Source organism: Taeniopygia guttata, chromosome 2 (assembly GCF_048771995.1).
Source record: "Taeniopygia guttata chromosome 2, bTaeGut7.mat, whole genome shotgun sequence".
In the NCBI taxonomy this organism is placed as follows: domain Eukaryota; kingdom Metazoa; phylum Chordata; class Aves; order Passeriformes; family Estrildidae; genus Taeniopygia; species Taeniopygia guttata.
This window is the reverse complement of record NC_133026.1, coordinates 118,721,892-118,740,665: the sequence shown is the minus strand read 5'-3', so window position 1 is coordinate 118,740,665 and position 18,774 is coordinate 118,721,892. Positions and strand designations below refer to the sequence as shown.

Genomic DNA, 18,774 nt, shown 5'->3' with positions numbered 1-18,774 from the left:
ATGAGAACATTTCACCCTGAGATTTTGTGGTCAGTCACCTATGTGAATAAGTTTAGAGAGAAATTTAAAGTGATAATCAAGTGATTTATAGACCATGGAAGGAATAAAGATTTGTAAGCATAAGTGCATTTTTAAAAAAGTTTATCCACAAAATCTATAGTTTATTTGTCCATAAACATCAGTTCAAGTAGATACTTAGGTAGAGAGAAAAGGAGTCGCATTAGCAGTCACTGCTGTAATCAAAAGGCCTCAGTAACTCTTTCTGACAACATATTTACTATATTCATATATTTAAATTTGAACTTCTAAATTAAGAATGCATCTTATTTGTCTTTTAAGGTACTACAATAAGTTAGGCAAGAAAAAATAAAAATACCTAACAACCCAAAAAATGGATGCTTGTACTTGATGAGCTATTAAAATGGGGTCCCCAAACAAATAATTTAGAAACAAATTTCACTAGCTTCTACTAGTAACTGAATTGTCATATTCAATGAAATAAATGGAATACAGATGTTTTGCAAATCATTATTACAAAAATATATATTACAGTAAAGAAAGCATTGTGAGAGTACAGAATGTTTTAAGAGCTTCAAGAATTTCATACAACTTTAAATTAACATTTGTTTTCTAAAAAATTAATCTAAATATATATGTCTCTAACATATATATTGGGATAATGGGATAGAGAGATGGGATGATGTGGAGAGAAACAAGTATGTTTCCAAACATTTGTTCGATTGCTCATAGTAAAAATCTGTGTTTGCCCATAATTACAACCTTGTAATTTCCTCCTACTCAACAAAAGAAATTATGTTCACGAAAATACTGACTAAAGCTGTTGGGTTTGAATAATTCGATAAAGTTCTCAGGGGGTTTTGTCCCAAAAGTGTTGGCTAATCTTCTATTTGGATTGTGAGTTCTCCAGTTAGTGAAAATAATACACTATTCTTAGATACCCCAAGAATATTTTCATTTCATAAAAATAAAAGTCAACAATATTTTAAAATAATACCTTTGGTAAAACTGATCGAGAAAAATGAACAGTTTTTGTACAGAATTAGCACCTCTATTATTCTTTGAAATATGATTAGCAAACACAGCATAAGTGGTCATGTTTCTTCAAGTGAAAATAAACAAAGGAAGCAAATTCTTTGTTTCCAGGGAAAGTAGACTTCCAGGTTTAGATATTGTTCTTGGAAAGCAGGAAGCCTAGGTTCTGGGCAAAATTAAGAGTAAAAAAACCCAAAAACCAAAACCACATGCAGTGGCCATGGTCATTATTAATGTGAAGTTGAATTTCACCACTCTGGGTCTGCTTTTTCTGCCTTTTAAAAGGGGACTCTTTTAAACCCAGTGATATTTATAGATCTGGGTATATGGGGTATGAAAGTTTCACTCCTGAAGTAAATACAACTGCTGTATTTTAGAATAAAGAAGAAAGACAGTTGTTGCCTGTCAAGTATAACACCTTTTCCACTTAGGAAACATTATTTGTTGCTCCTGCAGAAGTTAATTGTGCAGCTAGAATATTACTTACATTTCTATTCACACCATTTCTTCTTGTCTTGTCTTTAAAATCACACTCACAATGATGGGTGTGATGATTGTGATCACTTATCTCTAAGTCAGGAGTCCAAGCAAGCCTCAGGCCTGCAGTGACACTGCACACTGCCATGTCAAGGTTTATTACTGATGCAAATGCATGACCCCACTCTAATGGCCCCGTGCCCACATTACAAGAAGTGCCATTGTTACTGACACATGTTTGAGACTTGGCCTCAGTGATTCCAGATGGACCCAGCTCACACCCCAAACTCACAATGAAGACTGCTCTGGGGATGCAGAGCTACAACATTTCTTTTGATGCTACACCACTTCAGACCTACACACCTGGCATATCAGCACCTTTCATATGATCTTTAAATGGAAATATAAACTTCTGCCTTTCATATCACCTACCTTTTCTTAGCTTGTGAAGTTTTCTGATCTATTCCAAGATAGATCAGATTCCATTTCTATCGGCTCCTCCTAATGTTTCTAGCTTGGCAATAGGATTGCCTCCAGGTAGTCATAAAATCTGACTGTGAGTCCTCCTGCCAGCCCAAGTATTTTAACTCAGCACAGCCAGCAGTAGTTCAGATTTCCATTTTTTACATTCTTCAGTAAGCCTGCCTCCTGTAGGTTTTTGCTTCTAATGTTTGTTTACTTCACAGCTTATAAACAGCCTAGGTCTGTTTATAAGGATTCACAGTTCCCCTAAGACTGGTTCACACTGGAAGGTAAGGGAAGTTAAGTGTCAGAGGCCCTGAGCATAACAGATAATTCAGGCTTTCATCAGAGCATCCTTTGAGTCAAAGCTTACCTGCTCATCTGTCTGATGAAACAAGATTGTCCTGTAACATATTTTCATATTTAACAACGTTTCCAAAAGTCTAACAACCCTGCTCCCTAACAGATGATGTTCATTACCACCGCAAAAATCTATGTATGGCTTTCATCTAGTACATCTTTTCTAGTTCCATTTTCTTTCTCAGAAATGATGTCTGGGGATAGTTAGAGTACATGCATTAGTATGATTTATTTTCAGAAAATATTTCACTCATTATGGTGATAGCAGCCAGAATAAACCTTCAGAAATATTTTTAGATGTCAGAAGTAGGACATACATTATGGAGAGAAGAAGCGGGAGAGTGGGAGGCGAGAATGGATGCTTAAAAACAATAAAGAGTCTGTTGCTTCCCATATGATATAGTTTGTGTTTCACTTTAAACTGGAGTTAATAAGAATTAACAGGAATCACTTAATAAGTAAACAGTGTACACATCATTACTGTTCTTGTCTTTGTAAGACTTTCCATTCCACTGCAGAGCCTGCTTGTGTTGAGGAGGACAGGACTGTAACATAATGATGGCATGTAATACTTAATTTTCTTTTTGTCTTTGATGTATTTTGCATGAATCTTAGGGTCTTTGCTGCTGCATTCATTTGATTTTATTCTTGCCATGTTGATAAGCGAGGAAATGAGACCAATAGACGCCCACACTTGAGGGCAGAGCTCTCCCTGAACTGGAGTATTTCCTGCCATAGCCACTCCCTTTTTTATATGTGCCAGTGGAAAACTTCTTCCAAACAAACTTTTGGTCTGTTTTTTTTATGTTGGTTTTGTTTTGTTTTGTTTTAATTTATAGAGGCAGCATTTAAATCTTTAGCAGGCACTTTACCAGAAAAGAGACATCATGTAATTTAAGGGTCTGCTTCAGCTACTGTTCTCTTAAGCAAAACTTCTTATATGTGGTTGACAGGCTATCTTAATCCTTGGTTTGTAGGTATAACCTTCCATCTCAGTTTGTTAAGCCAGCAAGCAGCTTTTGACCTGGCTTCCCTTCTTTGTTGGAGGTAGGCGTTACAGTAACATGATACAGCAACTACATTTTTAAAAACAAAATCCAAGGTCAGATGGTTGTCACCCAAGGTCAGAACGAAAGAGATTCAAATGGTGCTTGACCACCAAGGAAGAAAACCTAAGGGTTAAATGTTCAAATTACACAAACCTTGGCAGGAGGGATTTTATTGTTCTTGTTCTGTTTTCATAGGGAACGCAGAATATTTCTATGAGAACTGAACTTCTCATATCTTTCAGAGCACGTTGCTCATATTTTTGATAGAGAAATCAGTTGGAATCTTCAGCCACCCAAACCCAAATTAGCAGTTTATCTTCAATTTGTCTCATTTCTCAGTCTGCAGACTGAACTTTAATACATGCAGTCAGTCAGTGCAATAAGAAACACAAAACAAGCCAGCAAGGATCTCTTAAGGTCATTGGAGAAAAAACTTTTTACAAGAAGCTTGCCAAGAAATCAACAACACCAGAAGAAAAGAAGAAGCACAGCTGAGTGCTCTCACAAGTAGCCTAGCAGAGCAAGGTATTTAGACCCCAGGAGTCCACACAAATAAAAATTAATTGTAGCTAGGATTTTGCTTAATTTTTGCAGGTAACATGTAACATGTATATAAGGTAGAGACACAGCTAAAAATTTGGAGACTAACTAAAGCCTTTTGTTGTACCAGGACAAGCTAGAAAACAAGCAGGCTGAAAACATCAAGCAGCAGAAAGTGTTAAGAGCATGAAAAACCAAAGCAAGTTCCTACAAGCACTTGTCAGAGGGGAGCAAGGAGCCTCAAATGAGTTTCTTTGGCCTGGGGAGAGCTAGGGTGAGATACAATGATTCAGTGCTTTTCTCCCAGACACCATCCCCACAGTTAAGCGGAAGCAGTTTGGATCCTACCCTCCTGCATGATGGATAGTCCCCCAGCAGGCAGGATGGCTTGCCTGAGGCCAGGCAGTCTCTGCCACTAAATGGGAGACAATCTGTTGAATGGAGTGAGAACAAATAGATATAACTCTCTGGTAATGAAAAGCGGCAATTGAAAGGAGACATGGGAGAAATCCTTTCAATTTGATATAGTGACTATTCATTATTCTTCACAGAACGGGAAGCAGGGGACACAGGTGGCATAACCAAGCTGCAGGTTTAGAAGGAAAGAAAAAGTAGCCCTTTGTCCCCAGTGCACGAAGTGACAACGTAGAACTTGCTGCTGCAGGATGGTGGGGCTGCCACCAGAATTCAAAAAGAGATTAAACCAATGCAAAGAGAATGGGACACCCTGACATGGATGTTCACCTAAACTCGTGATTTTCAGAAGCTAGAAGAACAGGCAAAAAAATATGTGGTTTTACTTCCCCCTCACTCCACCATTGTTCCCTGCTACTTTCTGCTGGAGCACATAATTCAGGACTGAGAATGTTTTTGCATACAACCCAATATGACAGGTTTCATGTATTTGTGTCTGCCTTATTTACCAGCTAAAATCTCAACTTCATTAGTTCCCTATATGGGTAGAAACTACTCTGAATATTTTAGTAACTACAAAATATTGCTGACTGGTTTGCATTACTTGCAAAGTTTGGTCTTAGGAATGTCAGATCATGGAGAATATAAGATTATAAGGTCAGGGAAACTGGCATATCTAGAAAGTAGCAGCCCGTAAGAGGATAAAAGATGCGAAACAACAAAAATGTAACCACATGCCATGAACAGCAAATCTCTTTCTGGCCCCAAGCAGTGATCAGTTTATGCATGCAATTTATGCAGTAACTACTACTCCTAGAAATTTTAAAGTATTTAATGTAAGTTGAAAAACCATACTGGTGTGTGAACTACTGCAGAGTGTCCAAAATTTTTAGACCAAGGAGCTTTCCCATTGTCTAATGAAATTGATTTATCCTCATTTTGAGAGGACAGATAAATGTACAATCCAGATGAAATATTTTATTAAGATTTTTTTTTTACTTTTTTTTAGTTGTTTTTGTTCTATTGTTTTCTAAAGATGTGCAAATACATTGTTTCAGAACAAATGGAAAGACTGGTCTACAAACCCATGGGAGTCAGAAGTGCAATGGAAATCTTCCATAGCCTCTCACTATAATGAAAAGGACCCAGAATATTCAAGGTAGGAAGCAAGATGAGGAATCCACAGATGTGGACACGCCACAGACTTTTACCTGAAATGGCTTTTTCTTCTAGAAACAAAATGAAGAGTTGGGGTTTTTTGTTATAGCTTAATCACCAGAAAATATTGAGCATGTTATTTAAAAGTGCAGACTGATAGGCTATTTTGGGAATCTGCCAGTATGTAGTCTATAAACAAATCTGGTGCTCTCAAAAGTTTCAAAAGGGTGTTTTTACTCTCAATGCATTCAGTTAGTTAGAACCCAGGAAGCACATATCTTAGAGGCAAATGAAGGAAGTAATATCTTTCCAACAGATCCTGACCTGTGTCTACATATTTTCAGGGTATTGTAAGAAGCTGCCCTTACAAAGCCAAATACTGACCTTTTAATCTCCCACAACTTCCCAGGAGGAAAAGAGCTTCTCTCTGCTTTAATAATGGTCAGAGCTGTCACTCTCCCCCGCAAAAGGAACAATCACAGCAAAAGAAACAAGCAAACATTCTCTGCTTACATGAGTGTCTTATATTTGAATTCCCTGCTCCTGCGACGTCTCCATAAACAAATCCCTCGCAGAAGCAGATACAAGGAGCGGGTCTGGCAGTGTGTGAGTTTCACTTACATGTGCTGTGAAGCGTTGGGGTAGAGCTCTGAGAACTGCGGTGCAGAATCCTCGGGGCCATGGGGTGCAGCGTGGCTGATGACCATCATTATGGGCCTATGGGGATATATCCTCTTAGACATTCTGAAGTAATTAATGCTCTCATTAGTGATTAGGTCTGTGAAGTAGTCCTGGAACATATGATTAACACAAAGCAAAAGTTACAAAGTGCATGAATAATTAGATCACACACTATCATGTTATTATGTTATTTTTCAAGTCCTCATTAAAGCTCAGATCAGGAAGTAAAAGCATGCCATCAAAGAGATGTATGATTTGAGGGAACATAGGGGAGACTGAGCAGTAATTACTTTCTTAAGCTGGCAATGCCACATAAAATGAGACAGTATTTTGCAAATCAGATACAACAGCAAGTATTAAGTAAATTTGATTACCAGATTTGGTAATATAATGTTAAGTAACATTTAAAATGTCAGACTGTACTGACAAAGATACGTTTCTTAAATTTCATTGATGAAACAACTCACAAGGTAATGGCTCCCAAATAACATTGAATCTTAATCTGGTTTTATGTTTACATAAACCTTTGTCGCACACTCTTTGTTCAGACTATACTTTTGCCTATGTACAAAGTGTAAGACAGCTACAACAGGCAACAGATTACAAAAAATCTTAATCAAAGAAATTGCAAATGAAAATGCAGGGAGCAGTTGAATTCCTGAGGGCTCTGTTCATTTAATTGTGCAACTTTAAGCAGAGCAGCTGCTGAGATTAAGGTTGTGACTCGCTAATAAACTGGCTTAACCCACAGCTAAGGTGGCAAATGGAAGCCTACAAGGAAAAGGGAGGAAATGGAACTAAGAAAAATAGATGAAAACTTAAATTAAACCACCTGCCACCTTGGAGTATTCACTGTTGGCCTGGAGGTCTAGCTCGAGCTTCATTGAGAAAGTGCTGAGACAATGTTTGTAATTTCAAGCACTTCCAGGCATGACTAATCTTATGTTGTGGATTCAAGGCCCTGAACAGCTGCAAAAGCAGAGCCTGAGGGACAAGGTCTGTGTCACATGTCAGTGCTAGGACAAGCCATCCAGCTGTGACCTCCTCGGTCACCCGCTCCCTGTCCCCTGCCCCTTCCCCTTTCCTGCAGCACACTTGGAACATGCACAGTAGCCCTGGCTGCTACAAATCCTGCAAGCACATGGATGAGACAGTGAGTGATCCTTTAGCTTCCAAAATGGATAACGAGTGTGAGGCACCAGGGCTGTGATAATTTCTGGGTTTGTGGCCTGAGTGAAATGCCTGTATGACTGCTCTCCCAAAGCATCTACTCTCCTCCTGTTTCCCAGTTTATTCTAGCTACATACACAGGGTGTGTAAGGAATGTATAACTAACCAGTATTTTATATTTCCTTTTTTTTTATACTCTGTATAAATATATAATCAGTATAATGTAATTTCTATGGATGGGAAAATCAGAAACAGGCGTCACTAGCTTCCAATAAAAACTCATTACATGGGTCAGAAACCACAGCTGCAACATCTGTATCATCTTCCTTGAGCTACAATTTGAGGAAATTCCAGATTGCTTTCTGCAGGCTGAACTGTCTGAGATCTTCCCTCCTAAGCCTTTCCAAGAAACTTCATGGCAGTGGGCAGGTCACCTTGGCATACTTTCCACAGTTTTTCAAGAGCACAAACAAGCTCTGAACTTTTCCAGCGGCCGTGTTCTTGCCCTTATCTACTCTCATACTCATATCCGGAGTCTGACACCACAGGCACACAGCCTTTCTTTGGTGTGCACTCCATAATGGAAAACAACATTAACCAAGGCTCTTCTGTGGGTAATAACTGACAAGACTCAGCAAATTTTAAAGTTCAGTAGCGCAAGGGGCACAATTCTTTTTGGGAAAGGCTTTTATTTACTGTTTGCTTCTGCCACCAAAACTTCATGTTCTGTCAGGGAGAGGGAGGGAGGAGAGGAAGGAGGGAGGTATCACCAGGCTCCACTGAAGAGCCTTGGGAACATTCTTCTGTTGAGTGATTAATATTCTTATGTGGAAATTGATCTGAAAATAACATCTCAATTTCATGGTTGTAGTTGTTTAATTAATTAATTATCTGGTTAATTAATTATCTGAAAGTTATTTTTGTATGGATTAATCATGTGGCATTTATGTGTCTGGAAAATACCTTTGCATAATCAAATCCGTGTTTCTCTTTGTTACCATTGCGAGAAATGGTGTAATTATAGAAGCGAGAGTTCTTCACTAATCCAACCCACTCTCTCCACCCAGGAGGGATGTAGCTGCCATTGTATTCATTGAGGTATTTCCCAAAAAAAGCTGTGAAGTAAAAAAAAAAAGAACACACACACACGCATGAGGCTTTGCAATCCAAGTCTTTTAGTCTGAGTCAAAAGAACATATGAATGAAGAGAAAATGTGTTAGAATGAGTCAGAGTTGCTTTACCAAAAATCTTCCTTTTATAGCTTAGAGGGTTTTGAGATTAAAATAAGTTATTTTCAGACTTTTATGAGAGTTGAAAGCCTTCGTGACTTTATGTTTTATTCTTAATCTTTTGGAATCTAGTGTTCATGTGAAATATTTTCAGGGTTTCTTTTAGAAAGAATATACTCCTCTTGGTTTCCACTTGAATATGAAATAAAAGCTCAGTGCCCAGAGGAAACATCTGAGAAACACCTTGTGGTTTTAAGCAAGTCCTGTGATGTTTCAGAGCTTGGCTTCTGACTTTTTGAAAGTTCAGGCTTGCTATCCTGGCTACATTTGCTGGTTTGATAAAAGGTCTGGGAAGTACAGATCTCTATCCCATTAGGACATGTTCAGGTAGAGCAAGAAGGGATCCCCACCCTGCTTTGTTGCCACATCACCTCTGAGGCAAAACTTACAAAGAGGCAAAGGCTTGGAGGTCAAAATCCTCTACCTGGCTTGCCAAACTCCATTTATGTTTTCCCATTATCTCAAGGTTACAAGTCAGAACCCACTCAGACTGAAAATTTCAGCCTTCGCTGCAGGTTTATAGGTGCTCCTGCCAATTCATCTGCAAAGAAGTGGGAAGAAAAGCAATCTCACAATGCAGTGGGCTCCCAGCTCTTTGGGAGTTGTGGATTGCCTGTGGCAAAGATACACAGACACCAAAAGCCAGCCAGCTGCCCTTGGAAGGGAGCATTAATGCTGGCATAGGACCCTGGCAAATGCAGCCACGTTGCTTCTAGGGAGAGAGGGGTATATGAGGTCTTTAGCTGATTGTGTATGTTCTGTGACCTGGATCAAATAGTCAGTTTGGATGGGTCCATTCTTATTTTCCACTGCCTGGGAACTGCAGTGACAAAACTCCTGATCAGGTCTGCCATGTGGGTTTTTTGGGATTGATTACCTCCAATTCAGTCCCAGTGACCTATTGGGGTGTCTCAGTATCTTCACTGTTTCCCCTTTTAATTTTCTTGAGGTTTACAAGCCCCTGGAGGGTCATCTGCACCAGCAGTTCTGCTGCTTGTGTCCCCAAGCAGTCTGCATACAGGTACTCCTGGTGCTCGCAAAATCAGACACCATAGTGGAGGAGGGAATAACAGAGACCTCTCCCTTTCGACGGACAGAGCTCTTCATAGCTGTCCCTGCACCCCTCACAGTGCCCAGCCCTGTCCTTGCTGCCAGCCCCAACTCAGCAGTCAGGCTTGTCTGCAAAGAGCTGCTGCCCAGAGATGTTGTCCCTCAGCTGGGCAGTGGGACATACCTTGAATCCCTGCGCTCGTTTCCTACTAGGAAATGAAGTCACATTGGAAAGCCTCACATCCAACCTAGACACATTCAATCTAACCAAAAAAAGCACATTTGTGGAAGGCGCAAATAATTCAGATCTGATTGATGTGGGCATGGTGAACTTCTTGGGAAAACTGGTGGAAAAATCAAAATGTTCATAATTAAGACTTGTCTGAGGCAACATAAATATGATGCAATTCAATCAGGGAACTGCCAAATGCCAAATGTAACCAGAGATTTCAGTCATATATAATGTTACTTTCCTATACCACGTGGAATGTGACATATAAACAAGTCCTACAGACACTAGTCCGGGCTTCCAGCTCTTCTTCCCACAGCCACCAAGAAAGCAATCCAACCTGTCCCGTTTTTTATCCTGAGGCCTACCAGAAATCAAGAACTGTGAGGTGAAGAGAGTGACAGCGGGCAGGGAATACGTGCCCAGCACTGTTGTCTCCTGGACTGGAAACCATACCTCTTGTTTAAGGCAGCCAAACTGGTTTAAACTCTCAGCCAGATATCATGGGAAAGTATATGGGTAAAGGGTGAAATTCTGTGAGAAGGGAAACCAAGGAAAAAGGAGAAGGAGAAGAGAAGTCAGAGAGGCACAACAGTGAAGAAAAGTATGGGAGAGTGATGTAACAGAGAGAGCCAAGCAAAACCAAGGGCAGTCTGTGGTTACAGGGGAAATCTGAGGTCATCTTTCTGATCATCACTTTCTGAGTGCCATCCCAGGTCTACCAGCAGCTGCTGTACGATTTTGGGGAACTTCTGTGTGCTGTGCTCATGAGTAAAGGGCTCTATTACCAACCTGTCACAAATAGAGGTTTTCAAATTGTGAAATGGAAGCTATAACAATCTATCATATAGGATGGTTTGAACTCCCCATGTATTATAAAATTGACTCACTTGGAGACCTGGACTCTGCTATTTACAGTCTTGCCAAACTTTAATCATTAGTGGTGATAGTTTCCATGCTATCTGACTCAGGCTGTATTTTGCACTATGGAACCTTTTAGCCAAACAGTTCAGTAATTTCCAAGAAAAAGACTGGGAAAAAGAAATGGGTTCACTCATTTAAAAATAATTGTCAAACTTTTCTATAAGAAGTTCTAGTGTCTTGATGTAGGATTTGATGTAGGACCTTTATAAACAACAGAGGTGACTATGAAAATCTGTCTCAAAATGACCAAGCTCAGAAAAACTGTAGCACACAGATGATTGCTCCACCTTCTCACTTTAATGTCACAATGGAGTGCTCCTTTATGGATTTGAGAATGTTCCCAGAATTTAATTTTTGGCTTTAAAACAAAAAGCCATCAGTTTCCCTTACTCCTGACTCTCTCTTTTGATATTCATTACCTGAGAGAAAGCCACCAGCATAAAATGAAGAGATGAAATGACCTGGGGCATAAGGATGAGAATAGATAAACTGAATTTGGAAATAAAGGATAGCTTGGAGCTGGGGAGGGCCAATTGATCTTGGAGTTTCCTTGCTTTAAATTACTTAATTTTCTAACTTTAATAATGTTTTGCTAGATACCTTTTGGCCCGCTGAACCCCATAATTCAGTTCATGTTATGAGACCTCAGACTGACAGCCTGAACCATTCACTTTTGTGTTTGCAATGATTTAGTATTTCATCATAAAAATGATCTGTGCTGTCAAATTTTAAGCAGCTCCCTAAGTGACAGTTTGCAGAAATAGATGTTTCTCCATGTTGCTGTGTAAAGCAATTCCCATGTCAAATGTGTAGCAAGGACCTGAATACTAGAAGAAACGGTGGCTGTGACAATGGATCATATTTGCCAAAATGCTTTAACCAAAAATGGTTTATTGGTCATAAACTCAAGTGGATATGAGTAATTAGACAGAGGAAGGGAAAAGCCAGGCTTTTACTGAAACACAAGCGTTCAGTCCTTGCACCATGTGGTCTTTTGAGTACTACTGAGAATAGTACAGGGCCAGTGAGTCAGAACTGGGGCCCAGTACCAGCAGTTAGTGTCTGGCCCTTCAGGCTCTGAATGAAGAAAAGTGCCAGTGTAAAAGGAAAGCACAGGAGTGTCCCTGGGACAAATAATAATCAGTAAGTAATCACCATGGGTATCCTAGTTGTTTTTTGTTTAACCAAAGGATTGTTAATAAGTAAAGCACTATGGAATATGTCCAAGAACTGCCCAGGAACTGACATTGTGATGTGCAGATGTCTTTGCTGGGTCTTCATATGCTTGGCTTGTAGAGTCAACCCCCATCTTTAACTTAGCTGTAGCCCAATACTTGCTGAATTGCCCAAGTCTGAGAACTGACTGGGAAGCCTCAGCTTCAGAAGCCGCTTGTACTCAACAGTTTAGATTTAGGAAGGGTTTAGGAAGCCACTTCTGCTTGCAATTAGTAAAATGGAGATTATGAGTCAGTGGGTAAAAGCCTCATTAAAAAGTAATGCCATTTCAAGGGACATCTTTTCATTATTATGTGTAATGGCCCCCATAGGGATAGCAGCAAAGATAAATGCTTACTTTTGCATTTTAATAAGACAATTTTTATCTGCATTCTGGCAGTTTTGCTAACTATTCCCAGGACACATTGTTATTTTCTAATCACATGTAGTGTAGCTTTGAATATCAGAATAATTGTATTCTGTATTAGTATGTTCAATTATGTTTACGTAAACAACAACACATGGCATGGTGGACAGTTTTACAGACATCTATGTGTCTCTGGAGGGGCTGAAGAATATATATGTCTGGTACCTGACATGAACAGATGCCTTAAGACAGGGTTTTGTTTTCCCTTTTACAGTTAGCTAATGATTTCTGTACAGGACTGAGAGATTCAGAGGGTTGCAAAGGGTGCAAGACAAATATAATTTTATCCAGGAGGTCTCTAATACTTACAGCTGACTGTGATTCAAATTCTCGTAATTCCCAGGACTTCTTTTTCCAGCACTTTTTTCCTAGCAATTATGACTAATGTTTACAGTGTTACACAATAGAGTTAGTCCTCTAACTCCTGTCAGCATTAGTGGATTAGTGCACAGGTGAGCTGGGCTACATCTACTAGTGAGACATCTCTGCACTTCCATGGATCAAAGGACATATATCATGTTCTACACCCTTGTTATTTGTTGAGGCTTATGGGAATGTTTCCAAGTTAAAACAAATGCAAACCTTTAAAAAGCCACACTGCAGAAAGGTTTAGTCACCGTGACCCAGACAAGAGCTTTAAGTAGACAGCCACTTCCTTTAACAAAGTCAGGAAACCATTTACAGGAGTTGCAAGGCGCTGTTTATATGACATTTCAGGACTCAAACACAGTGATTCTATGCTTCTGTGGACAGAACCCAATATAATTTCAGCTTCTGAATCATTCCAGTAAATTCCTCCTTGCTTTCTTCCCATTATGCAAGCCATAGATTCATACCCTAGAAGTTTGATTTTTCCCCTTTGTTGAAAAATTCCAGAGGATTAGTGTATCACATCACTGGAGTGTAGAAAGCCAGCTCAGTATGCCAGCACTGCCTAGGAAATGAAATAAGCATTGTCCCAAAAAATATGGTGAGGAAATTGAGGCACCAAGAGGTTAACCTTCAGCTACACCCAAGTCATGCAGGAAGCCTGTGGCATTGCCAAGAATACAATTCAGATTACACGGTTCCCAGTCTTGTAACTCAAACATGGTAGAAAACCTCAGGTTTTTTACTTTTTCTCCAGCTTTGTGGGTCTTTCCCAGTTGCTGCCAGGTTTACTACTGCAACCAAAAAGATCATCAAGGATTTTATAACTTTTTGCAGTTGCAAAAGGCATTAGCCTATAACTTGATATAGCAATTGTTAGCCTGGGTGATGTCTTTAACAAAGCCTGTATTATGGGCCAAGCTGGTAGCACTTTCCAATATTGATGTTGTCTGACACTTCTCATTATAAGACCCTGTTTTCAGCTGCTTCTAACTCTCTTATACTTGGACTTAAATTTTCCGCACTGGATGTCTGCCTCAGGCTGAATTTTTTGAAACTTTTTAGCCCAAACAGTAGCCATCTTTGAGAACCACAGCAATGGAAAAGGAATTAGGCTTAACATCTGAAAAAAATTATGTGAGATTTCATTTGATAGTACTTACATGCTCTGCACTGAGAGCAGGAGCTCTGTGAAAGACATGATGGTCTCTCTGTCAAGGAGGCCTCTATTAGAATCCTTTGAATAAAACCCTGTAATTTGCATGTGCTGGAGATCTGGACACCTCAGGACATTTATTCCCTGTCCACCTGTGAGTGGGGTCAGTAGGAGGGAGAAAGTTGATTGAAATGCAGAGGGCAGGATAAGGACAAGCAGTCTGGGGAATGACAGGAAATCCAGCAAAGGAACGGGGCGGGGGAAGAAGCAGTGGGGGCTTGGGGCCCCAGGACTGGGAATGTCAACCAAGAACTGGGACAATGAGTGCAGAAAGGAGAAAGAAGCTGATTGACAAGGCGGGTGGGAGAAACAGATTTGCTGATCAGGCTGGAAAAGGAGATCGTTAATGGTAAGCAGTGGGAACAGGACATGTCTGTCAAGAACTGACTGGACTTGAGAGAGGAGGGAGGGAGAGAGGGAGAGAGGGAGGGAGGGAATGACTTGAGGACAGAGAAACATAGGGACAAAGCTCAGAGCAGAGGCCAAGGTGATGTCTTGCAGGGCCAGAAAACTGAGGAGTGGACACTGCACTGCCTAATGGGGTAGGATGGAGGGAGTCAGAAGTCCTTTTGGTCAGAATGGAGGACCCAGTAATGTATGAAAGGACTCTTGAGTCTTACTGGTTCCTGCCTTTCATGAGACATCTGGAAACCTACAGCAGCGTGCTCAGCCCTATGTATGTTATAAAACCCCACCTATGTATGTTATAAAACCCCACCTTGCTTAGTTTCTCAGCAAGTGAGCAGTGGCATGGGGAAGATGGGATATGAAACCCTGATCCTTGCTGATGTGGAGGCCAGCACAGTGTCCTTTGATAGAACTAGCCTATCTTTTCAAATGGAGGAAATATCATCTTCCATAAAGTGGTATGCTGTTATGTAGTCAAGGACTATAATTTGGCCATGTGAACAAGAGATTAAATGGTTGCGTAGAAAATGTTCTACCCAGATTTTCCTAAATTAAGCATTTGAATACATAAACTTGTTAAAAGTCTTTTAGTGTATGGTTTTCTGTGTGATATTTGATAGCATAGAATTCTGCTTTAAGCATAAGTAGGCAGATATACTGTGGTATTTGATGAAGTCCTGGACAGAAACCAAAAAAGTTTCACTTCACATGATACCATAGAACTAGAAAATCCTGCATGTTATTCTTTTGGCCTTTTTCTTCTTCTACATTTCACTTTCTATGGACTATGTGCATACATTCACCACATTTCACTTTCATTTATACATTTTTTCATAGACAGAAAGTGCAAATTATTCTGAAAACTGAGATATATTTTAATTATTTAAAATATTTGCAGATTAAATTATATTTGATGCTTCCCAGAGTATTTCATACCAATTAAGAAAGAACCTGAAAACTCAGAGTTCTTTCTCTCCTTCTTTTCACTTTAGAAATAATCTGAAAACCAGGACTTATTCTCTGCTCACTCATTCCCACCTCTGTATCATATTGTGCCACCCTCTCTGCTTTGAAAGGGTGCATGAGGTAGGATACAAATTAGGTCACTGAAATGATGCAGATTAAAAATAGCAAGTGCTGGCAGTGATTTGTATTGCAAGGCTGTGAACAGGAAACATACTGGCTTTGCCTCCAGAGGAAATTTATTGTCTGCCTACACCTTCAGGAGGCATAGCTTTTGCTCTCTTTATGAAAGATTAACATGTCCCTGTGTGTCAGAAGGGAATGGTGCACAGTTTAAATACTCCTTAACTTTCAGCTTCCTGTCATCTCAGTGCTTTATTAGTTCCTTGTTCATTACATGAAGAAATGTACCCATAAGAGACAGATGTCAATGGGCACACTGATATGTGCTGTTGAACATATTAGCCAGTTGTCAACTAAGTGACCATTTCTGTTCATCACTGCACAGAAGTCTGTGACTAATGTCAAAACATGCCAGATAGGGGCATCTTGGTGTCACTTCTTGAGTTTGCAGTCTTACAAATGAAGGAATTTAGGAATTCAAATTAGCATTTGAGCTGCTTAACTTTGCATGTTACCGTTTTTGTCCCACAAATGGCATCAGAACACTCCCATGCATGAATTTTGAATGTTATTCTAATCAGTTGATACATTTGAGCAAGAAATAAAATAATGGGAAATACATATTCCCAAAGACAATTCCAAAAAATGCAAGCAAATAATTGCCTAATTTGGTGGTCCTTGTTCTTTCTGGTGGGATTCCATGAAGGGAGATCCTGTTCCTGTGTTTGGCATGGTGCTGTGAGACTGTCAGCAGCTGCTGAGCCAAGGCAGAGTCCTGCTCCCACCTGCACAGTTACACTGGCTGTGAACGGCTAAGAGGAGAGAGGATTAGAGAGTAGTAATTTTACAAGGTAACATTAAGCAGAGAGGGTTTAGAGTGCGTAGGTGTGTTAAGTCAGGATAAGAATTTAAAACTTATATACTTTTTTTTATACTTGCAAAGGGATGAAACTTCAGCTGGTAAAAATGCAAAATCCTGCAGTATGTAAGGTATGACCCACTACTCAAAAAGAAAATGTTTATTTTATTTATATCTTCTGAATGTCGGCTGTTCTCATGTGACGGTGTGTCTTCTAAAATACCAAGATTTTCCTTGGGTACTGCTCGATTATTAAAATGTAGCACAATTCCCCTTTCCTACTAATGAAGCCAAAGTTTCACTTCTGGGATTTTCCTTTGTGTTTGTGTAGGTGAATGACAAAGGGAACTAGCAACAGCAAAGGGCACATCTGAGAGGCAAGACTATGTGCTATAGGACTGGAACAGAGCAGTAGAAGATGAAGAAATTATGAGACTGAAAGAACAACAAATGACCAGCCAATACTTTGGAAAGTACAAAGCAAAATCTCTAACTCCTGCAGTTAGTAAATTTATGAATTAAACTTTTAAATCTAAATATCTGAAGGAATATCTATTGACATAAAAAAACTATGAGAAGAAAGAAAACTTCTCAAGCATTTCTCATAATTTCAAAAAAATTATGAAAGTGAGGGACTCTTTCTCCTCTCTGGTGTGGCTGCCTGGATTTTATGTAATTAAAACAAATGTCATCACTGAAACTCTCCAGAGCTGCTTTGTTTTCTCTTTCTACCTCTTTACTGTGCGCCTTCCCTGCTATGTCCTACAAATTCAAATTTAATATTACCAGTTTTGTGGACAATCAAGAAGCTGTGCAATTGGTTCATTGTTGCATTGATACACAGCTTGTGAATAAGGGAAACTGTAAACATTGAAACATCCTTAATAGTTTTGGAAAATTATAATTAGACGCAAAAGTGATTTTGGTTTGGCAGTTATTTCTGAATATTGTCTGCCCTGCTACTGACCAGTATTGTTTCTGAATGCTGCCTGCCTTGCTAGTGTTCAGCACAGTGTCTGCCTATGATTTAGCACTGACATACAAACTTCAAAAAGGGATGTTTCCATGAAATGCAACCTTGCCCTTAGGTCGCATCAGAGTAGAAGAATAAAATAGAAAAAGGAAAGAAAAAAGCATTCTGTCCTTTGCCAGGTTTCCCCAGTGGGCTCTAATTATAACCACAGTTTATTAGAGCACGTTTCAGACCTCACTTTAAAGGGCCTGCTGTGCTTGTGTGGAGTCCTCGTGGCTTCAGCAGAACTCCCCTCATAACAGTCTGCCCACATGTGATCAATTGCAATAGAGGGGCCTTAGTAAAGGCTACTGCAGGTTTAGACAATGGATGCTTTATAGATATTGAGAACTGGAGCAAACAGAAGTGAGGACATTATAGAAACGCTCCCCACCCTCCCCCCATTGCCATTGACATGTATTAATTTGATCCTATGCAAAAAATGCATAAATTCTACCAGGCTGGAGGTACTGTACATTGTCTCATCCAGACTGAAACTCTCTGGTCAGGTGTCTTACCAGGACTGCCACTAAACTGTGACTGGCCTAGGTCATTCACTTCTCTTTGTGTGTCTCAGTTTCCCATTGAGGAGGTTACTGATTTACTGTCAAAACACGTAGAAATGCACAGGGTAAGTATCTATAACATCTGCAACCTCTCTCCACAGTTTCCTCATTTTCTCTCCCAATTATTCTTGACTCCCAGGTATTTTGGAGTGATTATAATTTTACTAAACTTTCTAGCTGTGAAGTGATGATTATTACTTGGCTTGCAGACTTTTGGTGACTTTTTAATAAGGCAACACTATCCTTGAGAAATGTATTATAAGATCTGCTGTTAATTAAGCTACCACCTCAAAAAATAATTGTGGCTTAATTAGAAGATAGGCTTATCTTACAAGGAGTAAAAAGATAAATCTTTGCAGCCATAGTATTGTAGGATTGAACAATGTACCTCAGTCAGAATTGGAGATTCATGCAGGTATTTCCATTTGTTTCCATTTTCTACTCTTTTCTGCCCTTTGTTAAAACTCACCTATCCTGACAGTTTTAGGACTGATGTTCTGTTTGCCTGCCTTTGAAAAAGTACTTTTTTTCCTGTTCCTTTCCTTTTGACCCCTTTTTCCTTTCTATGTAATAGGGTCAAGTCTGCATTTAGTAAGCATCTCCACATGTCTTCATAACACAAGGCAGTGCAGAATGTATGCTCTAAGCTGTGTTTATCCTCAGAGGGGCAAAAAAGACTAGTGACAGAGCTGTTCTGTTTATGTGTGAAGCATTTAGTTGTGCAAAACATAGATGACAAACCAATAGGATGCTGATTTT

At 39.6% G+C, this 18,774-nt stretch overlaps 1 protein-coding gene across 18 annotated transcripts in view; it reads right to left on the bottom strand.

Annotated features, from left to right (window-relative positions):
• The window catches only part of SULF1 (sulfatase 1), a 183,066-nt gene that overhangs the window by 36,963 nt on the left and 127,329 nt on the right, over positions 1-18,774 (bottom strand). For all 18 annotated transcript variants that reach the window (XM_072924739.1, XM_072924749.1, XM_072924751.1 and 15 more), the window contains 2 exons: positions 8,328-8,479; positions 6,135-6,304 (listed from right to left, as the gene is read on the bottom strand). In XM_072924739.1, coding sequence (XP_072780840.1) covers positions 6,135-6,304; positions 8,328-8,479 — 322 coding nt within the window. The remainder of the gene's footprint in view (positions 1-6,134; positions 6,305-8,327; positions 8,480-18,774) is intronic.